Source organism: Lutra lutra, chromosome 8 (assembly GCF_902655055.1).
Source record: "Lutra lutra chromosome 8, mLutLut1.2, whole genome shotgun sequence".
Taxonomy (NCBI): domain Eukaryota; kingdom Metazoa; phylum Chordata; class Mammalia; order Carnivora; family Mustelidae; genus Lutra; species Lutra lutra.
Genome location: NC_062285.1, coordinates 50,389,201 through 50,413,079, shown reverse-complemented (window position 1 = coordinate 50,413,079; position 23,879 = coordinate 50,389,201). Strand labels below are relative to the sequence as shown.

The window sequence follows — 23,879 nt, the reverse complement described above, 5'->3', positions numbered from 1 at the left end:
CAGGCCAAAGTCATATGGGGGAGAGAGGGTCAACTAGGACTCCTTACTGTTCCTCTACAATTACTACCTATATTGGTAGGGCCTCAGACCTCTTCCTAGTTTCACCTTTTCCCCTTGACCCTCAGCCTGAACAGTTAACCTACTAACTCTCCAGGCTCGAGGAGGTGGTTCTTGGAAGCAGAGCTTGGATGGGAGAGGCCTGTCTGAGGGTGACAGGAAAGGAGGGGACTCCTTTTCCTCACCATGTTTTCTCCCCTTTCTCATAAAGATCAAATGGACTGAAATAGCTGCCCCTTCCCCTGCATCCACAAATCCGAAGAAGCAAGGAACTCCCCTCTCAGACACTACCGTTCAGTACTAGCAGCCTCTTCTAGTGTGCCTTTCCGTTTCTTTGGGCTCATGCAACCCCCTCCCTGGGCTCCTAACTGGGCTTTGGTGGGGTCACCCGTAAAGCCTCCTACTTCAGCTCCTAGGGTCTTCTCTGGTAGACTCCGAGCGTGTCATGTGCCAGAACGGCCAGCAGAGGGAGCAGACAGCCTGGAATTGCAGACAGCGGGCGGCACCGAGGTGCGGAGGTGCCCGCAGTCTCCAGAACTTCCAGATGAAGGAGAGCGGGGTTTCTCCGCGGAACAGTGCTTCTTTTCGGTCGCGTGCCAAGGTTCCTTAGTAACCTTGTGAACCGCATACTCTGCACCTAGAGCCTCAGCCACGGCTCCTCTCTTGTATGCTCTATAGACCCTTCACTTCTAAGCCAACTCTGTTCCAGTCTTCTTTGCACCAAACCCCAAATCTGTCCAAACCCCTTCATGTTCCACTGAAAGAGTGAGGCCAGCAGTGATACACTACAGGATGGCGGAATGCTCAGAGAGCCCCAACCAAAGTCGACGACGCTACCTCCAATAATATCTTTCTCGGATGAACTTCGTCGTCGCCCCCCACCTCCCAATATATTTTTAAAGTTTTTTCCTAGCTTGGGGGTTGGGGGTAGGGTGGGGGGGGCCCTCTTCTTGGGCAGCCGATCCAAGGATCCATGCCGGGATTTATTGCCCACCACCAGCAGCGTGTCGCGGGGGGGGGGGGAGGCAGTATAGGGTCCCTCAAGGGAGGGGGAGGATCCTGGGGGTCCTGGGGGTGCAATAAGCCCGGCACCCCCTCTCTTGCTTTTAGCTACCCCGCCTCATCCTCCAGAACCGCAAGAGGGAGGGAAGTAGAAGGGAGGTGAGAGGCGAGCGGGAAGAGCGGCGGCGCGCCAGCTGCTTGAGCGAGAAAAAGTTTTTGCAAAAGGGAAAAAAAAGTTTGCGCTTCTCGCGGGTGGTCCCGGCTCGCGGCCCGGCGGGCTGGGCCGGCGGGAGGGCTGGCGGCCAGGTTAGTGGGGGGTGGGGGTGGCACTGAGGCTGCGCTGCCGCGGCCCTGTCCGCCCCCCTCCCCACCGCACACCCCCCAGCCCAGACTCTAGCCCTGGACCGCGCATCCCGAGCCCTGCGCCCAGAAGGAGGTGAGAAGGGGGGCCGGCGGGGGACCACCTGGGAGCAGTGGGGGAGGGGGCCCGAGGGGATGCCCTGCAGGCGAGGGACTCTGCCCAGCCAAGAGGGAGACCTGGGGCACAGAGGCAAAGAGGGGGTTGGGAGAGCCTGCGAGAAATATAGAAAGTTTGAAGAATTTTTTCATTTGTATTTCCCTTTCTCTGTATCTTTTTTTTCCTCTGACAGTCTCTGTGTTTCTGTCTCAGGCAACCGTGGATCTCTTTGTCTGTCTCCGCCTCTTCCATCTATTAGAAACATCTCACTTTCATGAGTTTGGGATGAAGAGGCTGGAGGGACTGCTAGCTGGAGGTCTGCGTGGTAGAGAGGGAGCTCCAGGTGTGTCCTGAGCGCCGGGAGGAAGACGTCAGTGTTTCTGCAAGGAGGGAACAGCTAAGGAGAGAGCCCTAGGTGGGGTGGAGATGGGTGTGTGTGAGGCGACAAACTGGTGGGGGACGGGCAGTCTTGAACCCCTGACCTGTCTTGTGACAGATGAGCTTGCCGGTGCATGTGTTCTCGGGGAAAGGAGTGTCTTCTGGATAAGGAAGGGGGCTGGAGGGACCAGCGTCTCCTTTAGGCCCTAGAAAGACTCCTCAAGGAATCTGGACTCCTGAGTCCCCAAGGACTGTGGTCAGGGTGCTTAGGAGGAGCGGAGACCTTGTCTTGACCCTCTGACCTCAGGACCACCAGGACAGCTGGGCCAGCCGCAGGGAGACCCCTACTGGGATTGGGCGGGACCACTGGCCACTGCCTGCCTGTGTATCCCCGTTGGAACCCCCTCCCCAACGGGAGCGGAGGGCCGAGGCCCCTCCTCTGGCTCAGACCACCCTGCCTGCCCTTGCTCCCCGCTCTGAAGCCTCTTTCAGGCCCGGTGACCCCGAAACAATCCGCCCTGGGCAGCTAGCTTCGGGGACAGGATTAGGGAAAGGGGATCCCAGAGTGACTGGGGACTTAAGGTTTTCGGGGCTGGAGAACTGGGGTCTTCATAGGATAGATCTTTACTGTCCAGTGGAAGGAGAAGGCAGGGCAATTTCCCGGGGGAGTTGTAAGGGCCGGAATTAGGGTGGTTTTCCCTATGGAGGCGGGGTCCAGAGACACCCCCCCCCAATTATCTCTCCGGAATCCCCAACCAGGCGATACAGACCCCGCCCTTGACGTCACTGAGGGGTTCCCGGGGGTCTGGAGGGGTTAACCCTTGGGAAGCCAGCTGTGATAATCAGGAACTTAAGGTGTCCTGACCCCTCTCTCTGGCCATACACACCTTATTTTATTTACCCAGCCACTTTCTGTCCCTATAGTTTCTGGATTCTTCTTTCTTTTCCACCCCGCCATGGGCACCCCTACGCTTCAACAGTGCCCCCCGCCCCCCGGGCGCCACTGCCAGCTTTCTGGATGCACTGAGGGGAGGAGGGAAGAATGTGTCCCGCCTCTCAACTACCCACCCCTCCCTCCACCGCGGCTCGCTCGACTGGGCTCCCGGGGCGGGCGGGGGAAGCGGAGCCGTCTGCAGCCAGAGCCTGCGGCGGCGACTTGGGTGGGCCGAGGAGGCACGGGGGCGGGAAAGGCGGGACCGGGAGAAGGGGGCGGGGCCTACTCCTGGGAGTTGGGGAGCGGGGGTGCGAGGGGGACTCTGGAAAATAGGGAGACACAGAAGATGATTCAGGGCTCCAGCAGGGCAACCCTAGGGCTCCCTGCCCCATCTTGCGCTCTCATCCACACCCCAGAAAAACTTAACTGAAGCTGGAAAAGTTGGCGAAATTTTCCTGTCACTAGTGTGACGGGGAAACGTGGGTGGGCTGTGGCACGCGTGGGCGAGGAGGGATGTCGCCCCATTTACATCGCGGCTCTCCTGCGGCTGGGCAGCGGCATAGGAAGATGACTGAGTAGGCACGTTTGGGGGTTTCTTTAGTGTTTGGGGGGTCGTTTGCGAGCCCCTGCCTCTTTCCCCTGGGTGAGTCATAGAGGAAGGAGGAGGGAGAAGTGTCCCCCGCATCCAGCTGCCAGCCAGCTGTGCCCCCCCCCACACACACAAAGTGCCAAGGTCGAGTTGGGAGGTCTTGGATGCGGGATCCAGCTCTCCGCTGGGAAAGGAGGAGTTAGGAAGGGTACAATCCAGGCTGCGGGGCTTGGGCTGGGTCATGGGGTCCGGGTTCCTCTCCCCATCTTACCCCGCCCTCACCCTAAATCCCAGCATCCCGGGATCACCCACCGCGCGGGCCGGCCCGCTCCCGGTCGTTCTCCACCCTACCCCGCCCCACCCCACCCTCAGTCTCGGGAGACCAGAAAACCCGGGGTGGAACAAAAACTGGAGTTTGAGGAGGAAAGCGGACGGCAGAACCCTCTCCCTCACCTCTTCTCTGATGGATGATAACTTTGTTTTTTCATTCTCACAAAGCCTTCTCTTACAGTCCTTTCCTGCTCCCCCAAAACAGACCAACTAAGGTGGGCGCCCAGATTCAAACTACCCCAGGATAACACCAGTTTCCACTCTTTGTACTCAACAAACCGGGGAGGCTCACCTCAGAAACCTTATCCCATTTCATACACAGTTTTCTGCGTTAGAAAAAGATCATCTGTGCTAGCTCCTGGCCCCACCAGCCTCTCCTTCTGGGCTGTGACGAGAGCTCCCTCTGCTGGATACTGGAGAGATTGTAGAGGTCCTGTCGCTGGGCAGAAACAAATGAAGGCAAAGGGGCTCATCATGAGTTCCCCCATCCTACCCCTCAAAGCTGGCCCATGGTCAAAGCCAGAAGAAATGGAGGGCCATGGTATAAAATCACTTGAGGCTCATACTGGCTCAATTAGTCCATAACACTCCCCCCTAAACACACACACACACACACACACACACACACAGAGGCGCTTAGACCACTCAGGCAAAGAACCCACTCAATTCCCACAAAGATCCTGGAAACAGCCTCTGCCTCTTTGGGACTCTCCTTTCCCTCACTCTGGCTGAGTGATGCTCACTTCACTTTGATTTCCCATGGCAGATGTCTTTGAGGTTCTATACCTGAATTAGTTATCTCATCTTATTTCCCTCCTGCAGAGTCCCCACACTCTCCTCTGAGACACCATGTTCAACTCGATGACCCCACCTCCGGTCAGTAGCTATGGCGAGCCCTGCTGTCTCCGGCCCCTCCCCAGTCAGGCCCCCAACATGGGGACAGAAGGTCAGTGCAAATACCAATCTCCAGGCCTTGAGGACTGGCAGCTGTCTCAACTAGCCCCAGGGAATCCCTCTTCTATCTCCTACCCCATGCCAGTCTCTAGTCCACAAGAAGATTTGAGGTTCTATGTCTTATAGGGTTGGAAAATGGGGTCGGGCCTCTCTCGGTGGTTCAAGGTTTGGCCTTATGTGTCCCTCATTCCCATTCCCCATTCTGGCTATCCTTCTTTTCTAGGACTGCCTGGTCTGCCCTTCTGCCACCAGGCCAACCTCATGTCTGGCCCCCACAGTTACGGGCCAGCCAGAGAGACCAACAGCTGCACTGAGGGTGAGGCCTCAGGCAACATTTCTTCCCTTCTTGCCCTTCTGGAACTTGCTCTAAAAGAGAAAGTTGTGTTGGGGGAGAGGGGGGGAAGGCAGGGGATCTAACTTTGAAGAGGAAATGTTTGGAGACTGGAGCAAGGGGTCAGAGCACTATCAGGAGGTCACAGATGGGGTCGGTAGGGCAAAGCAGAATCAAGTGTCATTTTTTTTGTTGTTGAGAATCAGGACCCATGGGTTGGGTGTATGGAGACAGGCCCCATTTACCATAGCTATCTCCCCTGTTTCCTGCCCCAGCCCCACTCTTCCCTCCTCCCCGAAGTGCAGTCAAGTTGACCAAGAAGCGGGCCCTCTCCATCTCACCTCTGTCAGATGCCAGCCTGGACCTGCAGACAGTCATCCGCACCTCACCCAGTTCCCTTGTGGCCTTCATCAACTCACGCTGTGCATCTCCCGGGGGCTCCTACGGGCACCTCTCCATCGGCACCATGAGGTGCAGAGAGCCTTGGGCTAAAGACCTGACCAAACCCCATTAAAAGCCTCAAGCCCTCCAAAGCACCTGACCCTATCCCAATCCTTATCATTTCAAAGGTGTTGAAAGCCCCTTTGGTGGTTTCCTGGGCCTGCCTCAACCACATCCCATACCATCTTCCAGAAACACTCCAAAATAGCCCAAGGACTCCTGGAATTCTTTGAGATAATAGTCCTATGTAACTGCCTCTCCTCCTCCTCCTCAGCCCATCTCTGGGATTCCCACCCCAGATGAATCACCAAAAAGGGACTTCACCTTCCTTCGGGGGCCAGCCCTGTGGTCCCCATGACCCCACTCAAGGTGGGATGATGCCACATCCTCAGTCCCGGGGACCCCTCCCAACTTGCCAGGTGAGAGTCCTCCTGCTGCCCCCCAATTTCCCTCAGCTCAGGGCGGGTGGTGGATTTTATGGGGAAAGGTGAGGAAAGGACAGGGGATCTAAAAGTTTTCAGCAGCAGAAACATAAAGGGGTATGGTTGCTGGGGTTCACTCCTTGGGGTTTGAATCAGACTCTTCCAAATGAGATCCCGCCTTTTGCCCATCCCAGTGCAGTCTGAGGAGGAAGTCTCTTCCAAACCCAGGGGTTCCAGCTGCTTGGGTGGGGGCACTCGGGGCAGGAAGACCTGGCTGGGCTCTCTCTTTCTTCTGCCCACTTCTACCTTCATCACCCTCACCTCTTCCCTTGGGGAAGCTGAAGTCTGAGCTGGACCTGCTGGTTAGCAAGTGCCCAGAGGAGCCCTTGGAGGGTGATATATCCAGCCCCAACTCCACAGGCACACAGGTAAGGGGGGGTGACTTTAACTCTGAAACCTGAACTAAACAAAAGCTCACCCCAGTGACCCTAGGACTGCCTCTTCTGTCGTAGGATCCCCTGCTGGGGATGTTGGATGGGCGGGAGGACCTGGAGAGAGAGGAGAAGCCAGAGCCTGAATCTGTGTATGAGACTGACTGCCGCTGGGATGGCTGCAGCCAAGAATTTGACTCCCAGGAGCAGCTGGTGCACGTGAGCCCTAGGGGGTAACAGGAATGCTGGCTGGATCTTGTAGGACATTCTGGTGGGACACTGCGGAGTGAGGCTAAGAGCAGGAAGTCCCAGAATACCAAAGTCAGAGGCTGAGTGGCCAGTTGGGTTGGTAGAAACTCGGGAGCTAGCTCTGTTTTAGAAACACGGGAAAACAGGGGGGCAGGCTGTGATGGTATTTCTGCCGCCTCTTCCCCCATGAGGTGGAGACTTGGAAGAATCTGGAGGGGGCGGCGGGTGGCAGAGAGGTCCAGGGAAGGTCTGGTTTGGGACTTGGGGGCAGAAGGGAACCTCAGAGAGCCTCTGTGTCTCCTCCTTCAGCACATCAACAGTGAGCACATCCATGGGGAGCGGAAGGAGTTCGTGTGTCATTGGGGGGGCTGCTCCAGGGAGCTGAGGCCCTTCAAAGCCCAGTATATGCTGGTGGTCCACATGCGCAGACACACGGGCGAGAAGCCACACAAGTGCACGGTGAGGCGCCCGCTTCCCAAGCCCAGGGTCCCTCCCTAAACCGGGGTTCCCCACAGTCAAGGCAGAGCTCATGACTTTCATGGATCCTAGGCACTTTTGCCACCATAAACAAATATTTTAAAACTATCTTATGACTGGGTTAGTATAAAGATGAAGATATTGATGTGGTATATTAGGACATTTTCTTGGCCCAAAAAGCTATTTTTCCCTTGCTTTTAAAAGAAATTAAGATATTTCTGGGATGCCTGGGTGGCTCAGTTGGTTAAGCGTCTGCCTTTGGCTCAGGCTCAGGTCACAATCCCAGAGTCTGTGGGCACCCAAAAGTACTCTGGGCCCTAGACACTGCATCTGCTACTTGACCTAATGGAGAAGCTTGGTGTCAAGGACATTAGACACTCCCAGACTGACCCCATCCTGAGCCAGTCTAAGATCCCCATGCAGGGAGATCTGCTCTGGCTTGATGGGGAGATGCTTGCTGCCACACCTCCTCTGGCTTTCGGTTTGCTCAGCTCTTGCCTGCCCTTGTCCCTGAATTTTGGGACTTGCTCTCCCATCCTGAGTTACAGTCTCTGCTATAGGTCCCTTTTGAGATTTACAGTTCTAATCTCCCTGTCCTTCTGTCTGAGAACTCTCTTTTGACCCCAACATCCCCTAGTTTGAGGGGTGCCGGAAGTCATACTCACGCCTCGAAAATCTGAAGACGCACCTGCGATCACACACGGGTGAGAAGCCGTACATGTGTGAGCACGAGGGCTGCAGTAAAGCCTTCAGCAATGCCAGTGACCGAGCCAAGCACCAGAATCGGACCCACTCCAATGAGGTGAATCCCCACCTAAGAGACCCTCCCCACTTGAGAAGCCAGCTACTGGGGAGATTCCCCCATAAGAAATCCCTTAGCCCAGCACCCACTCCACAGAGGTGAGTCCCTGCCCCCAACCAAACTCACCCGGATAAGGGCTTTCTGAAACCATGAACCTCCATGTAAACACCGCACTCCCTACCTTGAACCAGCCAAAGGACTGACCTAAATAGACCCATTTGACCTGGAGGGGACCCGCGGTCCCTTAACCCCTGACTTTATGAGGCGTCACAGACCTGGGCTGTCAGTTTACCTAATCTTTCCCTTGATCCTCTCATTTTTTACTCCAAGGGCCCCACTCTCTCCTTAATTCCCTGGGTGCTGTGTGTTCCTCCCTGCCCCCTCATACCCAACAGATGCCACGTCTTCTTCCCGTTCCTTCTGCACTCTCCTGCTCTGATTCCTTTGCCTGGTGTCTTCACTGTCCACCCAACAGAAGCCGTATGTGTGTAAGCTCCCGGGCTGCACCAAACGCTACACAGATCCCAGCTCGCTCCGGAAACACGTCAAGACAGTGCACGGTCCTGATGCCCATGTGACCAAGCGCCACCGAGGAGATGGCCCCCTGCCCAGGGCACCGTCCCTGTCCACAGTGGAGCCCAAGAGGGAGCGGGATGGAGGCCCTGTCAGAGAGGAGAGCAGACTGACTGTGCCGGAGGGCGCTGTGGTGAGCTGACCCAGGCAACTCCTGCCTCCGTGCCCCGCCTGCCCCGCCTTCATCCTTCCAGTCCCCTCCATATTCTTCCGGGTCCTCCTCTGTGGTCAGTCCTCCAGTCTCTTATCCCAGTGGTGCTCCTTGGGTTACCCCAAATGGAGAGATTCTAGTATAATTAATAACTGAACTGGTTCAACAAACTCATATATGGGCCTTAGTGTATTATCCTAATTTATGTATAGTTTACATGTACAATTCACACGTAGTATGATTATACTGCATGATTATAATTTCATATACTCCTCACAACAAGTTCGTGAAAAAGGAACTTACTCTCCACATTTTCAGATGATGAAACTCAGGCATATAGACAAATGGTCCAAGGTCACAGGACTGGGTGAGAATTTGAGCCCAGGCAGTCTGTGCTCCAGCCTAGGCCCTTCTCTTCAACATCGCTCCAGTTTGCCCCTGACCTGCACCTGCTCATCCCTCCCTACACCTGTAAGCTTCCCCTTGGTCCCAGCAGTCATTGGGACACAGGCTTGAGCCACTCACCAGTTCAGGGAACTGTGGGGCAGTGGGGAGGGGCTGCCCTCAGCCCTCATTTTCCAACCCCCAACCCTTCACTACCAGAAGCCACAGCCCAGCCCTGGGGCCCAGTCGTCTTGCAGCAGCGACCACTCCCCAGCCGGCAGTGCAGCCAACACAGATAGTGGTGTGGAAATGACTGGAAATGCAGGGGGCAGCACTGAGGACCTGTCCAGCTTGGATGAGGGGCCTTGCATTGCTGGCACTGGTCTGTCCACTCTTCGCCGCCTTGAGAACCTCAGACTGGACCAGCTACATCAACTTCGGCCGATAGGGCCCCGGGGCCTCAAACTGCCCAGCCTGACCCATACTGGTGAGACCTGGGTGTGGGGGTAGTTGTTGGGCTGAGATCTGGACCTTCTCTGAAGTTGGAAGGAGGACTTCCCTCCTAAGGGTTGCCTACAGCACCTTTGTACAATTAGAGAAAGACCCCCCTTCCTCAGACACTTGCCTTCCACCTATCAGGTAACTGTGCTATACAAAGTATAACATGAATTCTGCTTCTTAGGGTTGTGCAGTGTGCAACGCATACAACTGTTCACAGGCAGCAGTTCTGAACCCCTGGTGACACAGATGTAGAAAGGGCACGGGAGGAGACAGAACTGAGTGGTCAGAGTGAAGGAGCCTATCCCTGGGATTCCAGGACAGGGGCGCCCCATGGGGAAGGCAGGGTGAGATTCAGAGGGTTCCCTGACCACCCTGCTTTTTCTTCCTATCGCCTGTAGGCACCCCTGTGTCCCGCCGCCTGGGCCCCCCGGTTTCTCTTGACCGCCGCAGCAGCAGCTCCAGCAGCGTCAGCTCAGCCTATACTGTCAGCCGCCGCTCCTCCCTGGCCTCCCCTTACCCACCTGGATCCCCGCCCGAGAACGGGGCATCCTCTCTGCCCGGCCTCACGCCAACCCAGCACTACCTGCTCCGGGCAAGGTATGCTTCAGCCAGGGGAGGTGGTACCCCCCCAATGGCAGCACCCAGCCTGGATCGGATGGGGAGCCTTCCTGCACCTCCCTGGAGAAGCCGAGCTGAATACCCAGGATACAATGCCAACGCAGGGGTCACCCGGAGGGCCAGTGACCCGGCCCGGGCTGTTGACCGCCCTGCCCCAGCTCGAGTCCAGCGGTTCAAGAGCTTGGGTTGTGTCCACATGCCCCCCACTGTGGCAGGGGGAGGACGGAACTTCGATTCCCAACTCCCAACCACTGTCTACTCACCACAGCCCCCCAGCATCACTGAGAATGTCACCATGGATACCAGAGAGCTGCAGGAGGAGCCAGAAGGTGGGACCTCCATGATGGGCAATGGTCTAAACCCCTATATGGACTTCCCACCTACTGATACTTTGGGATATGGGGGACCTGAGGAGGCAGCAGCTGAAGCGTATGGAGCTAGGGGTCCAGGCTCCCTGCCTCTTGGGCCTGGTCCACCCACCAACTATGGGCTGAACCCCTGTCCCCAGCAGGTCTCCTATCCTGAGCACCCACCTGAACCATGGGGTGAGTTCCCTTCCCACTCTGGGCTGTACCCAGGCCCCAAGGCTCCAGCTGGAGTCTACAGTCAGTGTCCTCGTCTAGAACATTATGGACAAGTGCAGGTCAAGCCCGAACAAGGGTGTCCAGTGGGTTCTGACTCCACAGGACTGGCGCCCTGCCTCAGTGCTCACCCCAGTGACGGGCCTCCTCGCCCACAGCCTCTGTTCTCCCACTATCCGCAGCCTCCCCCTCCCCAATATCCCCAGTCAGGTACCTACACCCAGCCACCCCCTGAATATCTTCCTTCAGAGCCCAGGCCTGACCTGGACTTTGACTCCCCCACTCACTCCACAGGACAACTCAAGGCTCAGCTGGTGTGTAATTATGTTCAGTCTCAACAGGAACTGCTCTGGGAGGGTGGGGGCAGGGGAGATCCCCCAGTCCAGGAAACTCTCTACCAGAGTCCCAAGTTTCTAGGGGCTTCCCAGGTTAGCCCCAGCCCTGCCAAGGGTCCAATAGCCACGTATGGACCTGGCTTTGCACCTAACTTGCCCAATCACAAATCGGGCTCCTATCCCGCCCCTCCACCCTGCCATGAAAATTTTGCAGTGGGGGCAAGCAAGGCCCCCCATAGGGCAACAGCACCACCCCGACTTCTGCCCCCACTGCCCACTTGCTATGGGACCCTCAAGGCAGGGAGCACCAACCCCAGTTGTGGTCATCCTGAGGTAGGCAGGCTGGGAGGGGGTCCTGCCTTGTATGCTCCTCCTGAAGGGCAGGTGTGTAACCCTCTGGACTCTCTTGACCTTGACAACACTCAGTTGGACTTTGTAGCTATTCTGGATGAGGCCCAGGGGCTGAGTCCTCCCCCTTCCCATGATCAGGGGGACAGCTCTGAACACACCCCGCCTACCTCTGGGCCCCCCAACATGGCCGTGGGCAACATGAGTATCTTACTGGGATCCCTGCCTGGGGAGACACAATTCCTCAACTCTAGCGCCTGAAGAGTGAGGAATCCCAGCAACCACAGATCCATTTCCTAAGGGGTTTCCATCCCCTTGGAGAAGCTGGGAGGAGGAGCCAGAGCCCCGTGGGATGCCCCAGGGATGGGAGGTATGGGTTGGGGCTGTATACCTTCTGTATATGTTCTGGGGAGGAATTTGATAATGACACTGTTTCTGGATAATAAAGGAACGGCTTCAGAAAGCATCCGGCTTTACACTTTACTGTCTTGGGGCGGGGCGGGGGGCGGTGGTGGTGACAGTGAACAAGAAGAGAAGTAGAGGTTAACCCACCCACTTCCCTTTTTTAGGAGGTTCCCCCACCCCATCCCAACCCCTCAGGTCATACTCACAGAGACAGTCATCTGGGAGACACAGGATTTAATGGGATGTCCTCGAAACAGAACATCCACTATTCCCATCCCCACCAAAGGGTAGCCATCAGAGATCAGCGGAAACAAGTTTTTGTCTTCTTCCTCGCCCCAGTCATGGGAAAAGGCTGGCGAAGTCAGTGAGCATGAGTTGAACTAGCTGCCCAGGGTAGAGGGCATGGGCGGCTGGGTCAGATGTCTCCTGCTCTGGCCGAAACAGGGTTGGCCCAAACACAATTCCCAGGTTGTGAGGGGTCATGCGGTTCTTATCGGAGTGTGCTATCACCCTGTAGGCAAAGACCAAGAGCAGGGGCTATAAGGCAGCAGCTTCCCCACTTCAAATAAATCTAACCCTTCGAAGGGATGAGCGGGAAAGTGTTGAGGTGGTGGCTGTAGGGAACCAAGCAGAGAGCTGCAAGGGGCATGAAGATGGGACCAGCAGAGAAACCTTCAGGATACAACTTGGGAGAGACAACCCAGGAGATGCCTGCCTCTTCCCAGCCTCAGAGACTGCCCCTAGGGTCCCCTTGGCTCCCAGGTTGGGCGGCTCTAATTCAAACGGCTTTCCTCTCTCAGAAGTCACTGCCCAGGCCCAGTTCAGCCAAATAAGCCATGAGCATGGTCCCAACAGGAGACAAAGAGGCCTGGGGAAGGGAGCGGTGAGGGGGCCCTCATTTCTCTCACAGCATCCCTGGGAATCTCTTGATCTCCATTTTCCCCACTTGATGTCCTACCCAGAGGTAACCTGTTTCCTCCCTCTGCCCACTAAACAGGAGAGAAATGTAGGTGTCCCCTACCTTCCCTGCACCTGAACACAATCCCCGGCGCATGCCCCACTCCACCCTCCCTCCGCATGCAGAGACATCCAGTCTCCCTGACCTGCATAAATGTTCCAGGAGGCACTGCAGAGTGTCACGGTTGGGCTTGGGCATTGAGCCTATTAATTCTTGTATTTGAGAGACACGCTGCTCTGATTCGGAGAGTGCTAGAGAGAAAAAGGGAAGGGAAGGGCATGGGGGTGAGGCTAGGGAAGGTGCTAGGGCAGAGTGGGTAAACTTGCTACTCTTTTCCACGGCCATGGAAGACACCACTAATGTACCATGGCTTGCTTTCCCACAGAGCCCAACTGCAGCTTTATTATTGTTTTTTTTTAGGTTTTATTTTTAAGGGATGCTTGGATGGCTCAGCCATTAAGCGTCTGCCTTCCGCTCAGGTCAGGATCCCAGGGTCCTGGGGTTGAGCCCCGCATCAGGCTCCCTGCTAAGCGGGAAGTCTTCTTCTCCCTCTCCCACCGCCCCTGCTTGTATTCCCTCTCTCGCTGTCTCTCTCTCTGTGTCAAATAATTAAATAATTAAATAAATAAAATCTTTTAAAAAAAGATTTTTTTCTTTTTCAAGAGTTTTTTTTTTTAAAGATTTTATTTATTTATTTGTCAGAGAGAGAGGAGCAAGAGTGAGCACAGGTAGACAGAGTGGCAGGCAGAGGCAGAGGGAGAAGCAGGCTCCCTGCCAAGCAAGGAGCCCGATGTGGGACTCGATCCCAGGACGCTGGGATCATGACCTGAGCTGAAGGCAGCTGCTTAACCAACTGAGCCACCCAGGCGTCCCTAAAAAAAGATTTTATTTTAAAGTAATCTCTACACCCAACATGAGGCTCAAAGTCACAACCCTGAGATCAAGAGTTGAATGTTCTACCGACTGAGCCAGGCAGGAACCCCCCAAATGCTGTTCTAGAATTCTTCTTTAGTCAGCCTTCTGAACATTCACACTCAAAAGAATAACTGGAGGTGAAAGTTGTTTCCCATCTCCGTGCTCAGGATGGGATAAAAGGGTGTAAGGGAAACTCTATTCTTTACCCTTCATGCCCCACCCCCATACCAAGGGTATTGCCCAAAGTTCTCATCCCTTACCAAGGGCAGCACGAAAATGGGGCAGCAGCAATGGGGGCACCAGAGGCTGGGGTAGCTCCCTGAGAAAAAGCTTCAGAGCACCAGTGACCACATGAATATCATCCCACTCAGCACTGTCCAAATCTAATCGGCCTTCTGGGAAGAGAAGGAGGTACAGAGGGGCTCAGGGCTCATGAAGGGCCAGAAAGATCCAGAGACTGAGAGGTCAGGAGTTTGGGAGAAGATCCAGTTAAGGCAGACCACAGAAACACCTAGGAGACCCACCGTGGGGCAAGGCAGCAGAGGTGGGGATGGGGACAACCCACCCAGGAGCAGGACAGAGGAATCCAGAAGGAGCAGGGAGGATGTCAGATGGTTTAAGGGTCTGAGGGGCCTTCCACATAAGTACCTTGTCCTGGCTGTTCTGGGAACACGTATCTCCCATCGGAGGTGACCGCCCGCTCTGCAACATGGATGAGAAGGTATCAAGAGCTAAGACATGCAGCTCTAGCCAGACCTCGCTGTTATGTCAGCTCCCTAAGAGACTGCCTACGGCTCTGAGGCATGAAATTCAAAGTCCCACCACATGCCCACAAGCTTTCTCACCTCTGTCCACCAGGAAGCGAAGCTTCTGGACCACTGCCAGGTTCCCGCTCACCCGGTAAATGCCATCCACATCTAGACCTAGGAAACAAGGCAGGGAGCAAATAAGGATTCCTGCTCCAAACTGTGTAAGGGGAGGACTGGTGAGAGATGCAGGGATGGAGGGGAATAAGGCAGAAGGAAGACTAGGGTGGGGGAGGTAGGGAATTCTCCCCCTTGGCCTGTTGGAAGAGGAGATTGTGGGGTCTCTGGAAAAGTGACCTCTCTTATCCACAGCAGCAATGCAGAGCCGCACAAAGCTGGGCACGGTGTCCCCTTCCCTCTGGCACAGTGATTCCAACTGGCAGCCGAATACCTGGTCTGGAGAGGCACAGAGTAAGGGGGAAAGCCAAAGGCAGCCTCACCCATAAAAGGTCTTCTCAGCACAGGTTTTCACCCCAAAGTTGGGCTGGCCCTCCCGACCACCTTTTCTAGGCCCCCGCCAGGAGGTACACCCTTTCTCCCCCAGACTACGCAGTAGAGGAGCAGAAGACCGCTAATCTAGTTCCGGGAAGTTCTACTGTGAGTCTCACTGAAGTTTTCTCATCCACGAAGTGGGCTAATGCCCAGATCAGGAACATAAAGGTGCTTGCAAAATACTACAGCAGGTACGAAGGAGAAGGGGGCCCGCTGGCCCAGCCCACCTCACCTCGGAGCAGCCCACGCTCCTGCAGGCTTTGCAAGGGTGGTCTCTTTGCGATAAGCCGCTTCAGTTTGTTCCGAACGCGGTTCTGCTCTGTTCCTTCAGGACACCGACCTATACGAGCAGGTGGAATGAGGGCGAGAGTTGCGGTGGGGAAGGAGCCGGGAAACGCGCCCCCGGGCCCCGCCCACCCGAGCCCCGCCCCTCACTGGAGCTCCGGCGGCCGCCGATCCGCAGCAGTGGCTTGGACACGGGTTCCGACTCCTCTTCGTCGTCCTCCCCACCGCTCAGCTCCTCCAGCTCTGCGGGTCCCGAACCTGACTGACGCAGTTCCAGGGGGTTCTCTCGATCCTAGACCGGGAAGGGCGAGGTGGGCCGAGTCGGAGATTGGAAGAGAGAAGAGAAATCTGCACCCCCAGCTCGACGCAAGGAGATCCTAGCCCGCTGCTGGGTTCCCACGTCCCAGCCCCACCACAGGGTGGTCTACACTGCGACCACCTTGCCCCCTACCACCCCAGAATCCTACTGTTCCTTCCCCACTCCCTCTACCCCGCCTGGGCCGAGCCTTTCCCCAGGCTCTGCCCCATCGCCTCCCACCCATCTCACCAGGCGTTCGATGACCGCCCGCAGCGCGCGGTGCCAGGCTCGCCACTCGGTCTCCTGGTCTGATTGCAGCAGGAACTCGTGGCCAGGGACCGTGCGGATCTGAGGGACCAGCGGAGACAGGGCTTGCTTGAGTCATCGGGGAGAAGCACAAAAAGCTGGGAGGCGGAGTGGGAGACCGGTGCGGGGAAACCGGGTGCACCTTCGGGTCGGGTGAAGCTTGGGGTACGCGCGGGAGGCACTCACGTGCAGGACGTTGCGGCGGCTGGACAGGTGGCGGCCGTGGGCCAGGGCTGCTCCGCGCAGGTCCACGCTGCTTTCGGGTCGGCTACCCGCTGGTCCCTGGCAATTGGGAGAAACTGAGGCCATGGCGCTGTTCCCTTCGTTGCCTCCCTCCCAGCCGGGGAACCGTGAGGACACAGGAGGCTGTGCTTCTTCCCTTACTCCCCCCTGCTCCACCTTCGCCCCACAGTTGGCCTAAGGCCGTAGGAGTCGGGCCTGAACCCCTCCGGCAAGCCCCCTCCTCCCCTCCCTCACACTCACCCAGATTGAGGAGGGCGCGGTGGGCGGCGGCTCCCGGTAGAACACCAAGCTGTTACCCGCTAATACCACCCAAGACGAGCTCCAGTTCTTCCTGCAGGGCGGAGGGGGCAGTGGTAGTAGTGCAAAAGTCAGTTGGAATCGCCTGGGGCAGGCGCTCTCCCCGCACTCGGCTCTACGGAATCCAGCCGCCCAGGCCCCCCGCGGTATTCCCCGGTCTCCTCACCTGAGCTTCCGCCCCCCCTGGGCGATCTTGGTCACGTTGAGCAGGCCCGACTTTTCCACCTCCTGGGGAGTGGAGCGAGGGGTATTATTTATAAGCCACCCAGAGCCCCCCACAGCCGCCATGGCTTTCCCAAGGGGGGATGACCCAGGAGTGAGGTCCTTTACAGTTGGGGTGGGGGTAGGCTGCGAAAGAGAGGATACCCAGAGAACACTCAGAAAGAGGAAGATGTTTCTAAAGGAGCAGGAATTGGGGGGTGGGGCAGTGAGGATCTTGGCCTGCACAAGGAAGTGAGTGACTTACGTGGGGGTCGTCCAGGACCTGGGGCAGAGGTCGAGAGGGCTGCAAGGCTGAAGGCTGGTCTGAGGGGTGGAGCTGGAAGGTGTTGGGGCAGAGGTAGGGTGAACCCTGGGGGAGGGGATTGGAGAAACAGGTGGAGAAAACGTCAACTTCGGAGTCCCCCTATAGGGGGGACAGAGGTGCGGATGTGGGTGAGAGGCAGGGGGTGGGATGGGTAACAGATGAACGTCTTGCATAAAATAAAGTAGTAAAAAGATGGCTTTTCCTGCATGTGATTAGGAGGAGAGGGGAATCTCACCTGGGGGCCAAGCAGTTCCGGGGTCGCCTTGTCAGATTCTGAGCCCTTTGCCTGAGGTTGCGGGACACCATTGTCTCTATTCAGGGTCTGCGTCCCCTCCATGGAGCCAGTGTTCTGGGGAGTGGGGTGAGGAGCAAAGCTACAGCCAGCTGCCACCTCAACCCGCTCTCAACACCCTTCTGGACAATTTTCTGATGGCAGCCCCGAGAGAAAACACGCCGCTTTGGGGTTCAGTAGGGGAAAGGAGGAGGTGGAGGGGACACAGGAACAGGCAGGAGGGAAAGTCTCACCATCTCCCGCACTCGAGTGCGGCGCGGAGGCTTCCAAGACTTGCAGCCGGTCAGCGAATTTATGTAGAAGCAGCGTCCGGAGTTAGGGTCCAAGTGCTGCTCCCAGGAGTCCAGCCTCTGTAGTGGGGGGCATGCAGGGCTTGTGGGAGGAGACCGGGGACAGCGGCGAAGGTCCACTAAGTTGCAGTACACAGGGTGCTCTGACATGAGGGGCTGGGGTCTTGCCTGACAGGAAAGGGGGAAAAAAAGGGTAGTTAATTCTGTCAGTGCCCCCCCAATCTTCTCTTCACCTAACCACCTCCTCCTCTCTCCCCCACTGTTTTCTCACCCCCAGCTCCTGGCCGGGGTGACCCAGGTACTGGGGAAGAAACCCCAGTCCCTAGCTGGGTGCTTTTTTTTCTCTCTCCTTCAGTCATTGCTTTTCTCCTCCTCACTTCCTGTTGCCAACTTCCCTCCTCCCCCACCCCGCCCCTACCCCAGGGCCTCAGGAAAGGGGAACCGGCTTTTTGTGTGTGTGGTGGGGGGGTGGTGTTGAGGGGAGCGCCCTACCCTCACATTCTCCAGAGTGAAAAGGAAAAGGGGGAGTCAGGGACCCCTACTGGGGGAGTATGAGAGAGGAGGGGCCATTTTAACCCACCAGCAAGTAAGAGAGAGGGGAGGAGCTGAGTCTTCAAGAGCAAGGGAGTTACATCTCTAAGTGGGACTTGCCGGTGACCTGAGCTAGCAAGATGGGACACAGGAAAAGCCCTGCCCTGGGCCTGGAGTCAGGAGGAAGAGAGAAAAACATAGCTCTGTGGCTTTCTCTCAGTCCCTCTGTCATCTGCCAGGTTCTGTGTATCCTCAGGCTCTTTGCTACTTGCTACCCCTCAGCTAGACTTCCTTCTCATTTCTTAGTTGGGTTCAGGCTAGTTCTTCCTCCTCCTCATTCAGATCAAGTACATATCATTTTCTAGGAGATGCTTTCCCAGATTACCTCCATCACTCTCTACATTCATGCTTGTCCATAGCACTTACCAGTACCAACAGTTACTAGTTCCTGTGTTTGTCACCCCCATGGGAATCCCTTGAGGGCAGAGATTCTGCCTGCCTTTTTTACCATTGTGCCTAGAACAGGGCCCAGCAGTAAATAACTGTTTACTCTTTACTCCACTCAGAAGGGCTTTGACTCACCGTGTTGGCACTGGCCTCTGGCAGTAAGTCTTCCTGAGAGAGGGATCTGCCACTTGCTCCTTCCTGGAAGGGCTTCAGGAGGGTAGGCCTCAAATTGGTAACACTGACGCTTCTACACATTTTGGGGGGAAGAGGAGGAGGCCGCTTAGAGGTGGTCTGGGTCCTGCCTGGGGGTTCCTGAGACAGGCGCAGTTCCTCCGCGGAGCCATGAAACACCTTTGGCCCTGGAAACAGAGAAATGGGAAGAGTGGGAGCAGGCGATCAGAGGGGTGGTCTTGGCTGGATCCCTCATCCTGGGGATTCATAAGGAAGGCAAGAGCAGGGGAGACTGTGCAAAAGTTCATGAGACTTAGAAAGTGTAAGAGTAGAAGGAGAGGCAATGGGGACACTATGACTATGATGGGTATGAAGAGTAGGCTGATCAGAGGGAAATAAGAGAAGGGGGTCAGCAGATGCCTTGAGGGAGAGAGAGCCTTCCAATAATTCCTAGAAGCCAGGGAGGCGCGAAGGGGAAAGGAGTACTCACCAGGTGTCCAGAGGGATTGGCTGGGGGCGATGGTGGTTGGGTTCTGGGATGGGATAGATTCCTCTGACATGTAGGCAGCTGGGACAAAGATGGGTCGAGAAGTGGGGGGTGCTCCCAGTCGCCTTGCCAGCCACCAGTCTGAGTTGGTCTTTCGAAGTAGTAGAAACCTGTCCCCTTCAGCTAGGGACACTTGCCGGCCATCTGCCCCAGTGTAAGTGAAGGCATAGAGGGCACAGAGCTGGGATCCCCGAGAAGTGTTTTGGGGCCCCAGCCCAAGGCTCCCCCAGGTACTCGACCACCACCGGCCTGACAGCATTGTAGTCAGTACTGTCACCTGTGGGAAAAAGGGGTGTTGGAGATCCAGCAAAGGATGCGACTGGCTGCTTCCAAGCAGAGAGACATGGTTCTAAGAGCAGCGTAGGGAGATAGGGAGAAACGTAAGGACAGGAACCTCAGAATGAGAGCAGAGGGTAAAGCAGAGAGCCTGAGTGGGGGTCATCTATAGGTTTAGGGGACTAAGAACTCCCCAGTGATATGACTGGTAAGGAAGTATATAAGTAAGGTGAGAGAGGATGTGGTCAGCAGAGCTAAGAGGAGAGTAGGGCAGGAAATCAGGGGAGAGAGGCTTGCTCGGTGATTGTCCTCCAAGAAACTTCTGGGGCCCGTCAACAAAATCCACGGGCAGGAGGAATGGGTCCTAGGTAGTGGTAGGATTTTTGAGCTGAACAGAGGAAGATGAGGAGAGAGAATCAGGTCTGAGACAATACGCAGGCAAAGAGACAGGAATTAATGACAAAGATAAAAAAAAGCTTGTGGGGGCGCCTGGGTGGCTCGGTGGGTTAAAGCCTCTGCCTTCGGCTCAGGTCATGATCCCAGGGTCCTGGGATCGAGCCCCGCATCGGGCTCTCTGCTCAGCAGGGAGACTGCTTCCTCATCTCTCTCTGCCTGCCTCTCTGCCTACTTGTGATCTTTGTCTGTCAAATAAATAAATAAAATCTTTAAAAAAAAAAAAAAAAAAAAAGCTTGTGACCTTTATTAAATGTACACAGGCACCAGTGTTTCCGTCCCCAATAGCCTCAGACCCAAAGCTGCGTGCTTCCTGTGCAGACTCTGAGAGACACGGAGACAGAGAAACCAGAGCCAGAGAACTATAAGACCGAAGTAGAGAGAAAGAGAAAGTGGCTGGGAAAAACACAAAGGTGTTCCAAGTTAGAGGAAGAGGTGAAAATACCACCATCCTCTCAATCCAGGATATGTTTTGGGAGCCTAGAGGCCTTGAAACAATACTCTGTACAGAGCCTCTGAGACGGAGTCCTACTTTATTGTGTGGGTCCCTTCATTCATTCTCTTAACAGAGATTGGCTGAGCGCCTCCCGCATGAAAGGAACAGTGTTAGGTCCTGGAGATAAGAGGGGGGAAGGAGTTAGACACAGCCCTTGCCCTTGTGGAGCTTAAGGATAGATCTCAACTAATGACACAATACATGTATTAACTACAACTGAATCAAGGACTCTGGACAAATATTACAGTGTGCCGTGACCGCACATAGGGGTGGATGGGGGACTGATGTTGGCTTTTCCTTGGTGAAAGGTGGGAACTGATGTCCACTGTCCATTGCCAGGGCTTCAAAACATACCCTGATGCTTCCCCCTTACCTAACCACTCTTGTTTTGCCCTTCTTTCAGTTTCCCCACCGCACAATGTGAGGCTCTGGGTCTAGCTTTGGAGAAGTCGGGTTTGGACTGCCCCTCCACCTTGGTGACATCCAAGAGCCAGCTCTCCTCCTCTGACGTGATCCAAGGACTGGTTCCCAGCATCAGATTTGGCCTCATTGATCTTCCTTTTCAGAAGGCTCCACTTTTATTTATCATGTGGAGAACCTTACTCCTCAAATATTCCTTCCCACCTCCACAATAGTCCCCAACTTCATCCCATTCGTTCATCATTCATTCATCTGGTGTTTGCTAAGTCCTCACATCTCCTCCTCTTCTGCCTTCTCTGCCAACTCTTGAACTTTATCCTCTCCCTCTTTATGGCCTCCTTCCCCTGAGCTTTTATTTATTTTTTATTTTTTTTAATTTATTATTATTTTTTTTAAGATTTTATTTATTTGATAGACAGAGATCACAAGTAGGCAGACAGAGAGAAGGAAGCAGGCTCCCTGCAGAGCCAACAGCCTGACCTGGGGCTCCATCCCAGGACTCTGGGATACTGACCTGAGCCGAAAGGCAGAGGCTTTAACCCACTGAGCCACCCAGGTGCCCCTCCCCTGAGCTTTTAAACATATTCATGTCTCAGCCATTTTTAGCTAAACCCCCCTTTTCTATGCTCCTGGGTTACCACCCTATCCTTCTCTATTCCTCTTTACAGTCAAACTTCCTGAAAGTGTTGCCTACATATGGGGGTGTCCATTTCTTTTCCCCTTACTCTCTCACCTCTGTGAGGCTCCTCCTCCCTAGGGTCACCCCCGACTTTACAGGGATGTTTTGCTGGCCTTATATTGTTTGACACCTCAGCAGCAGCCAACACAATTGACTATTCTCTCCTTCTACAAACACAAAGAAGGTGTCCTTACCTTCTTACCAGTCCCTTCTCTGTTGCATAAGGAAGGACTTTGCTTGTTCCTTAAACCCCAGAGGTCTGTCATAGATTTTGTGCCCTTTGAACTCTATACACTCTATATATATAGTCTTATTTTCTCCCCAGCTTAAATGACATCCATGTGCTGCTGAGTACACTATCTCCAGTCCAGAACTTTCTCTGGAGCTCCAGTTTAATCCACTGTCCACTGAAAAGCACTTGGATATTTCACAGTGCCCAAAGTAGCACAAATGTAGTATGTTCTAAACTGAACTTGTTCCCCACAAACCTGTTTCTCCTCCAGTACCACTATTTGGTTAAATTTGAGTTCAATAAATATTTATTGGATGCTTGCTACCATATGTGCCAGGCAGGAAACATGTGCTGGGCATTGTTGATTAAGAGGACAAATATGGCTCTTGTCCTCTCATAACAAAATACAGTGTGATATCCATTATGATAGGGAAAATACTATTATCTGTTCAAACACATACAGTACCAATTGTGTATGCCAGAAGCCTGGTGGCCAACCGTAATTTCTTTTGTTTTCTCACCACTCCTATTTAACCAATTACTACATCTTTTCAAACTACCTACTTCCTTTCATCTCTATAGCTATCATCATCCTTAGTCTGGATGATATAGCCTCCTAACTAGTCTCCTTGCATATGGTTCTCCTCATCTCCAGTCCATCCTGGCACAGCACCCAGAGCTAACTTCCTAAAGCACAGAAATGCCTTGCCATGTCCCTGACTTAACCTTTCAGAGGCTTGGGGTGCCTGGATGGCTCAGCGGGTTAAGCCTCTGCCTTCGGCTCAGGTCCTGATCTCCGGTCCGGTCCGTAGGATTCAGTAACGCATTGCATCAGGCTCTCTGCTCAGCAGGGAGCCTGCTGCCCCCCCCACCGGCCTATTTGTGATCTCTGTCAAGTAAATACATAAAATCTTAAAAAACAAACAAAAAAACTTTCAAAGGCTTCTCATTGTCCTCAGAGTCAAGTCCAAAATTTACAGTACGGTTTACAGAGACTTTCTCCCTTGAGCCTAGCCTTTTCATGCTCCCTACCACAAACTCCATATTTTCACCACACACTAATTCCTCGGATTCCTAAAATGCACTGAGGTCTCCAGTCTTTTGCATATATATTTTTCTCTCTCTGTCTAAGACACTTCTTCTCCAATCCCACCAATCTTCACCAGCTAACTCTTACTTATCATTCTGATCTCAGCTGAAAGGTCATTTGCACAAGAAAGTCTCTCTTAAGCACTTAGAATTAGGCTGTGGCCCTAACTAGGAGCTCCAGAGCAAGTTTTACATCACCCTATTGTGATTTTCATGAAACTTTAAAGATTCGTTTATTTTCTGACTTCCAAGGAAGTCTGTGAGCTATGCCAAGGAAGAAGCCTTTATCTGTTTTGTTGATAATTGGATCTTTAATGCCTTGTATAGTGCCTGGCACAAAGTAATCTCTCTGTGCCTCAGTTTCCTCATCTATAAAACAAGAATGAGAGAACTGAGCTCATTGTTTGCATTTTGTTGAATAGTCTGCATTTTGTTAAATTTTCTTATAGCTCACAATTTTATGGGACAGAAATTTGGATAGGTCTCAGCTGCATGATTCTTCTAACCCAGTGGCATTGGCTAGGCTCATTTAGTAATATTCAGCAGGCCAGATGGGTTGGTTTGGAGGGCTTCACTCCCATGTCTGACGCCTTGATGGGAATGATTGGAATGCTGGGATCAGCTGGAGCTGTGAGCCAGAGTGTCAACATAAGACCCCTCCAGCATGGCAGTCTCAAGGTAGTGAAACTTCTTACATGACTGCTCAGAGCTTCCGGTGTTCCAAGAAGCTTGGGCAGAACCTGCAAAGCCTCGTTTCAAAAGGTGCAGAACCTCCAGAGGGTTTTTTTGAGAGTTAATATATGTTAAAGTACTTAGAAGAGTGCTTAACTCATAAGTACTATTAGTTATTCTTTTTTTAGTTTATTTATGTTAAATTTATTTATTTAAGTAACCTCTATACCCATCATAGGGCTGGAACACATGCCCCCAAGATCAACAGTCCTGTCCTCTTCTGACTGAGGCAGCCAGGCGCTCAGGTATTAATTATTGCTAAAGGGATGCGAAAGTGAATAAGGAGTCTTCTTTTCTCAATTAGTGATATGTACCTCCTCGTAAAATAAATACTTACTGCCAAACTCT

General features: G+C 54.3%; 2 protein-coding genes across 5 annotated transcripts; one reads left to right on the top strand and one right to left on the bottom strand.

Annotated features, from left to right (window-relative positions):
* The first annotated feature begins 1,123 nt into the window (after positions 1–1,123).
* Positions 1,124–11,827, top strand: GLI1 (GLI family zinc finger 1). Of its 3 annotated transcripts, none has more exons than XM_047742505.1 (14): positions 1,124–1,495; positions 1,730–1,859; positions 4,570–4,693; positions 4,925–5,017; positions 5,308–5,503; positions 5,748–5,892; positions 6,234–6,323; positions 6,408–6,545; positions 6,885–7,034; positions 7,690–7,854; positions 8,330–8,560; positions 8,897–9,049; positions 9,182–9,449; positions 9,862–11,827. In XM_047742505.1, exons 3-14 carry the CDS (start codon positions 4,597–4,599, stop codon positions 11,604–11,606), a joined length of 3,471 nt encoding a protein of 1,156 aa, XP_047598461.1. In that variant the 5' UTR covers positions 1,124–1,495; positions 1,730–1,859; positions 4,570–4,596; the 3' UTR covers positions 11,607–11,827. The 3 variants fall into 3 exon arrangements, with proteins under 3 accessions (XP_047598461.1, XP_047598462.1, XP_047598463.1); XM_047742506.1 differs by having other exon boundaries at positions 1,730–1,931; positions 4,543–4,693; XM_047742507.1 differs by lacking the exon at positions 8,897–9,049 and having other exon boundaries at positions 1,125–1,495.
* Positions 11,828–11,967: 140 nt separating this feature from the next.
* ARHGAP9 (Rho GTPase activating protein 9) lies at positions 11,968–19,826 on the bottom strand. Of its 2 annotated transcripts, XM_047742508.1 has the most exons (17): positions 19,098–19,826; positions 18,572–18,795; positions 17,402–17,626; positions 17,112–17,225; positions 16,817–16,921; positions 16,517–16,578; positions 16,294–16,384; positions 15,997–16,092; positions 15,754–15,852; positions 15,357–15,498; positions 15,154–15,261; positions 14,727–14,825; positions 14,469–14,546; positions 14,272–14,325; positions 13,884–14,018; positions 12,854–12,959; positions 11,968–12,261 (listed from the first exon to the last, which is right to left on the bottom strand). In XM_047742508.1, exons 1-17 carry the CDS (start codon positions 19,411–19,413, stop codon positions 12,090–12,092), a joined length of 2,226 nt encoding a protein of 741 aa, XP_047598464.1. In that variant the 5' UTR covers positions 19,414–19,826; the 3' UTR covers positions 11,968–12,089. The 2 variants fall into 2 exon arrangements, with proteins under 2 accessions (XP_047598464.1, XP_047598465.1); XM_047742509.1 differs by lacking the exons at positions 18,572–18,795; positions 19,098–19,826 and adding an exon at positions 17,730–17,839.
* Between the last annotated feature and the right edge of the window lie 4,053 nt (positions 19,827–23,879).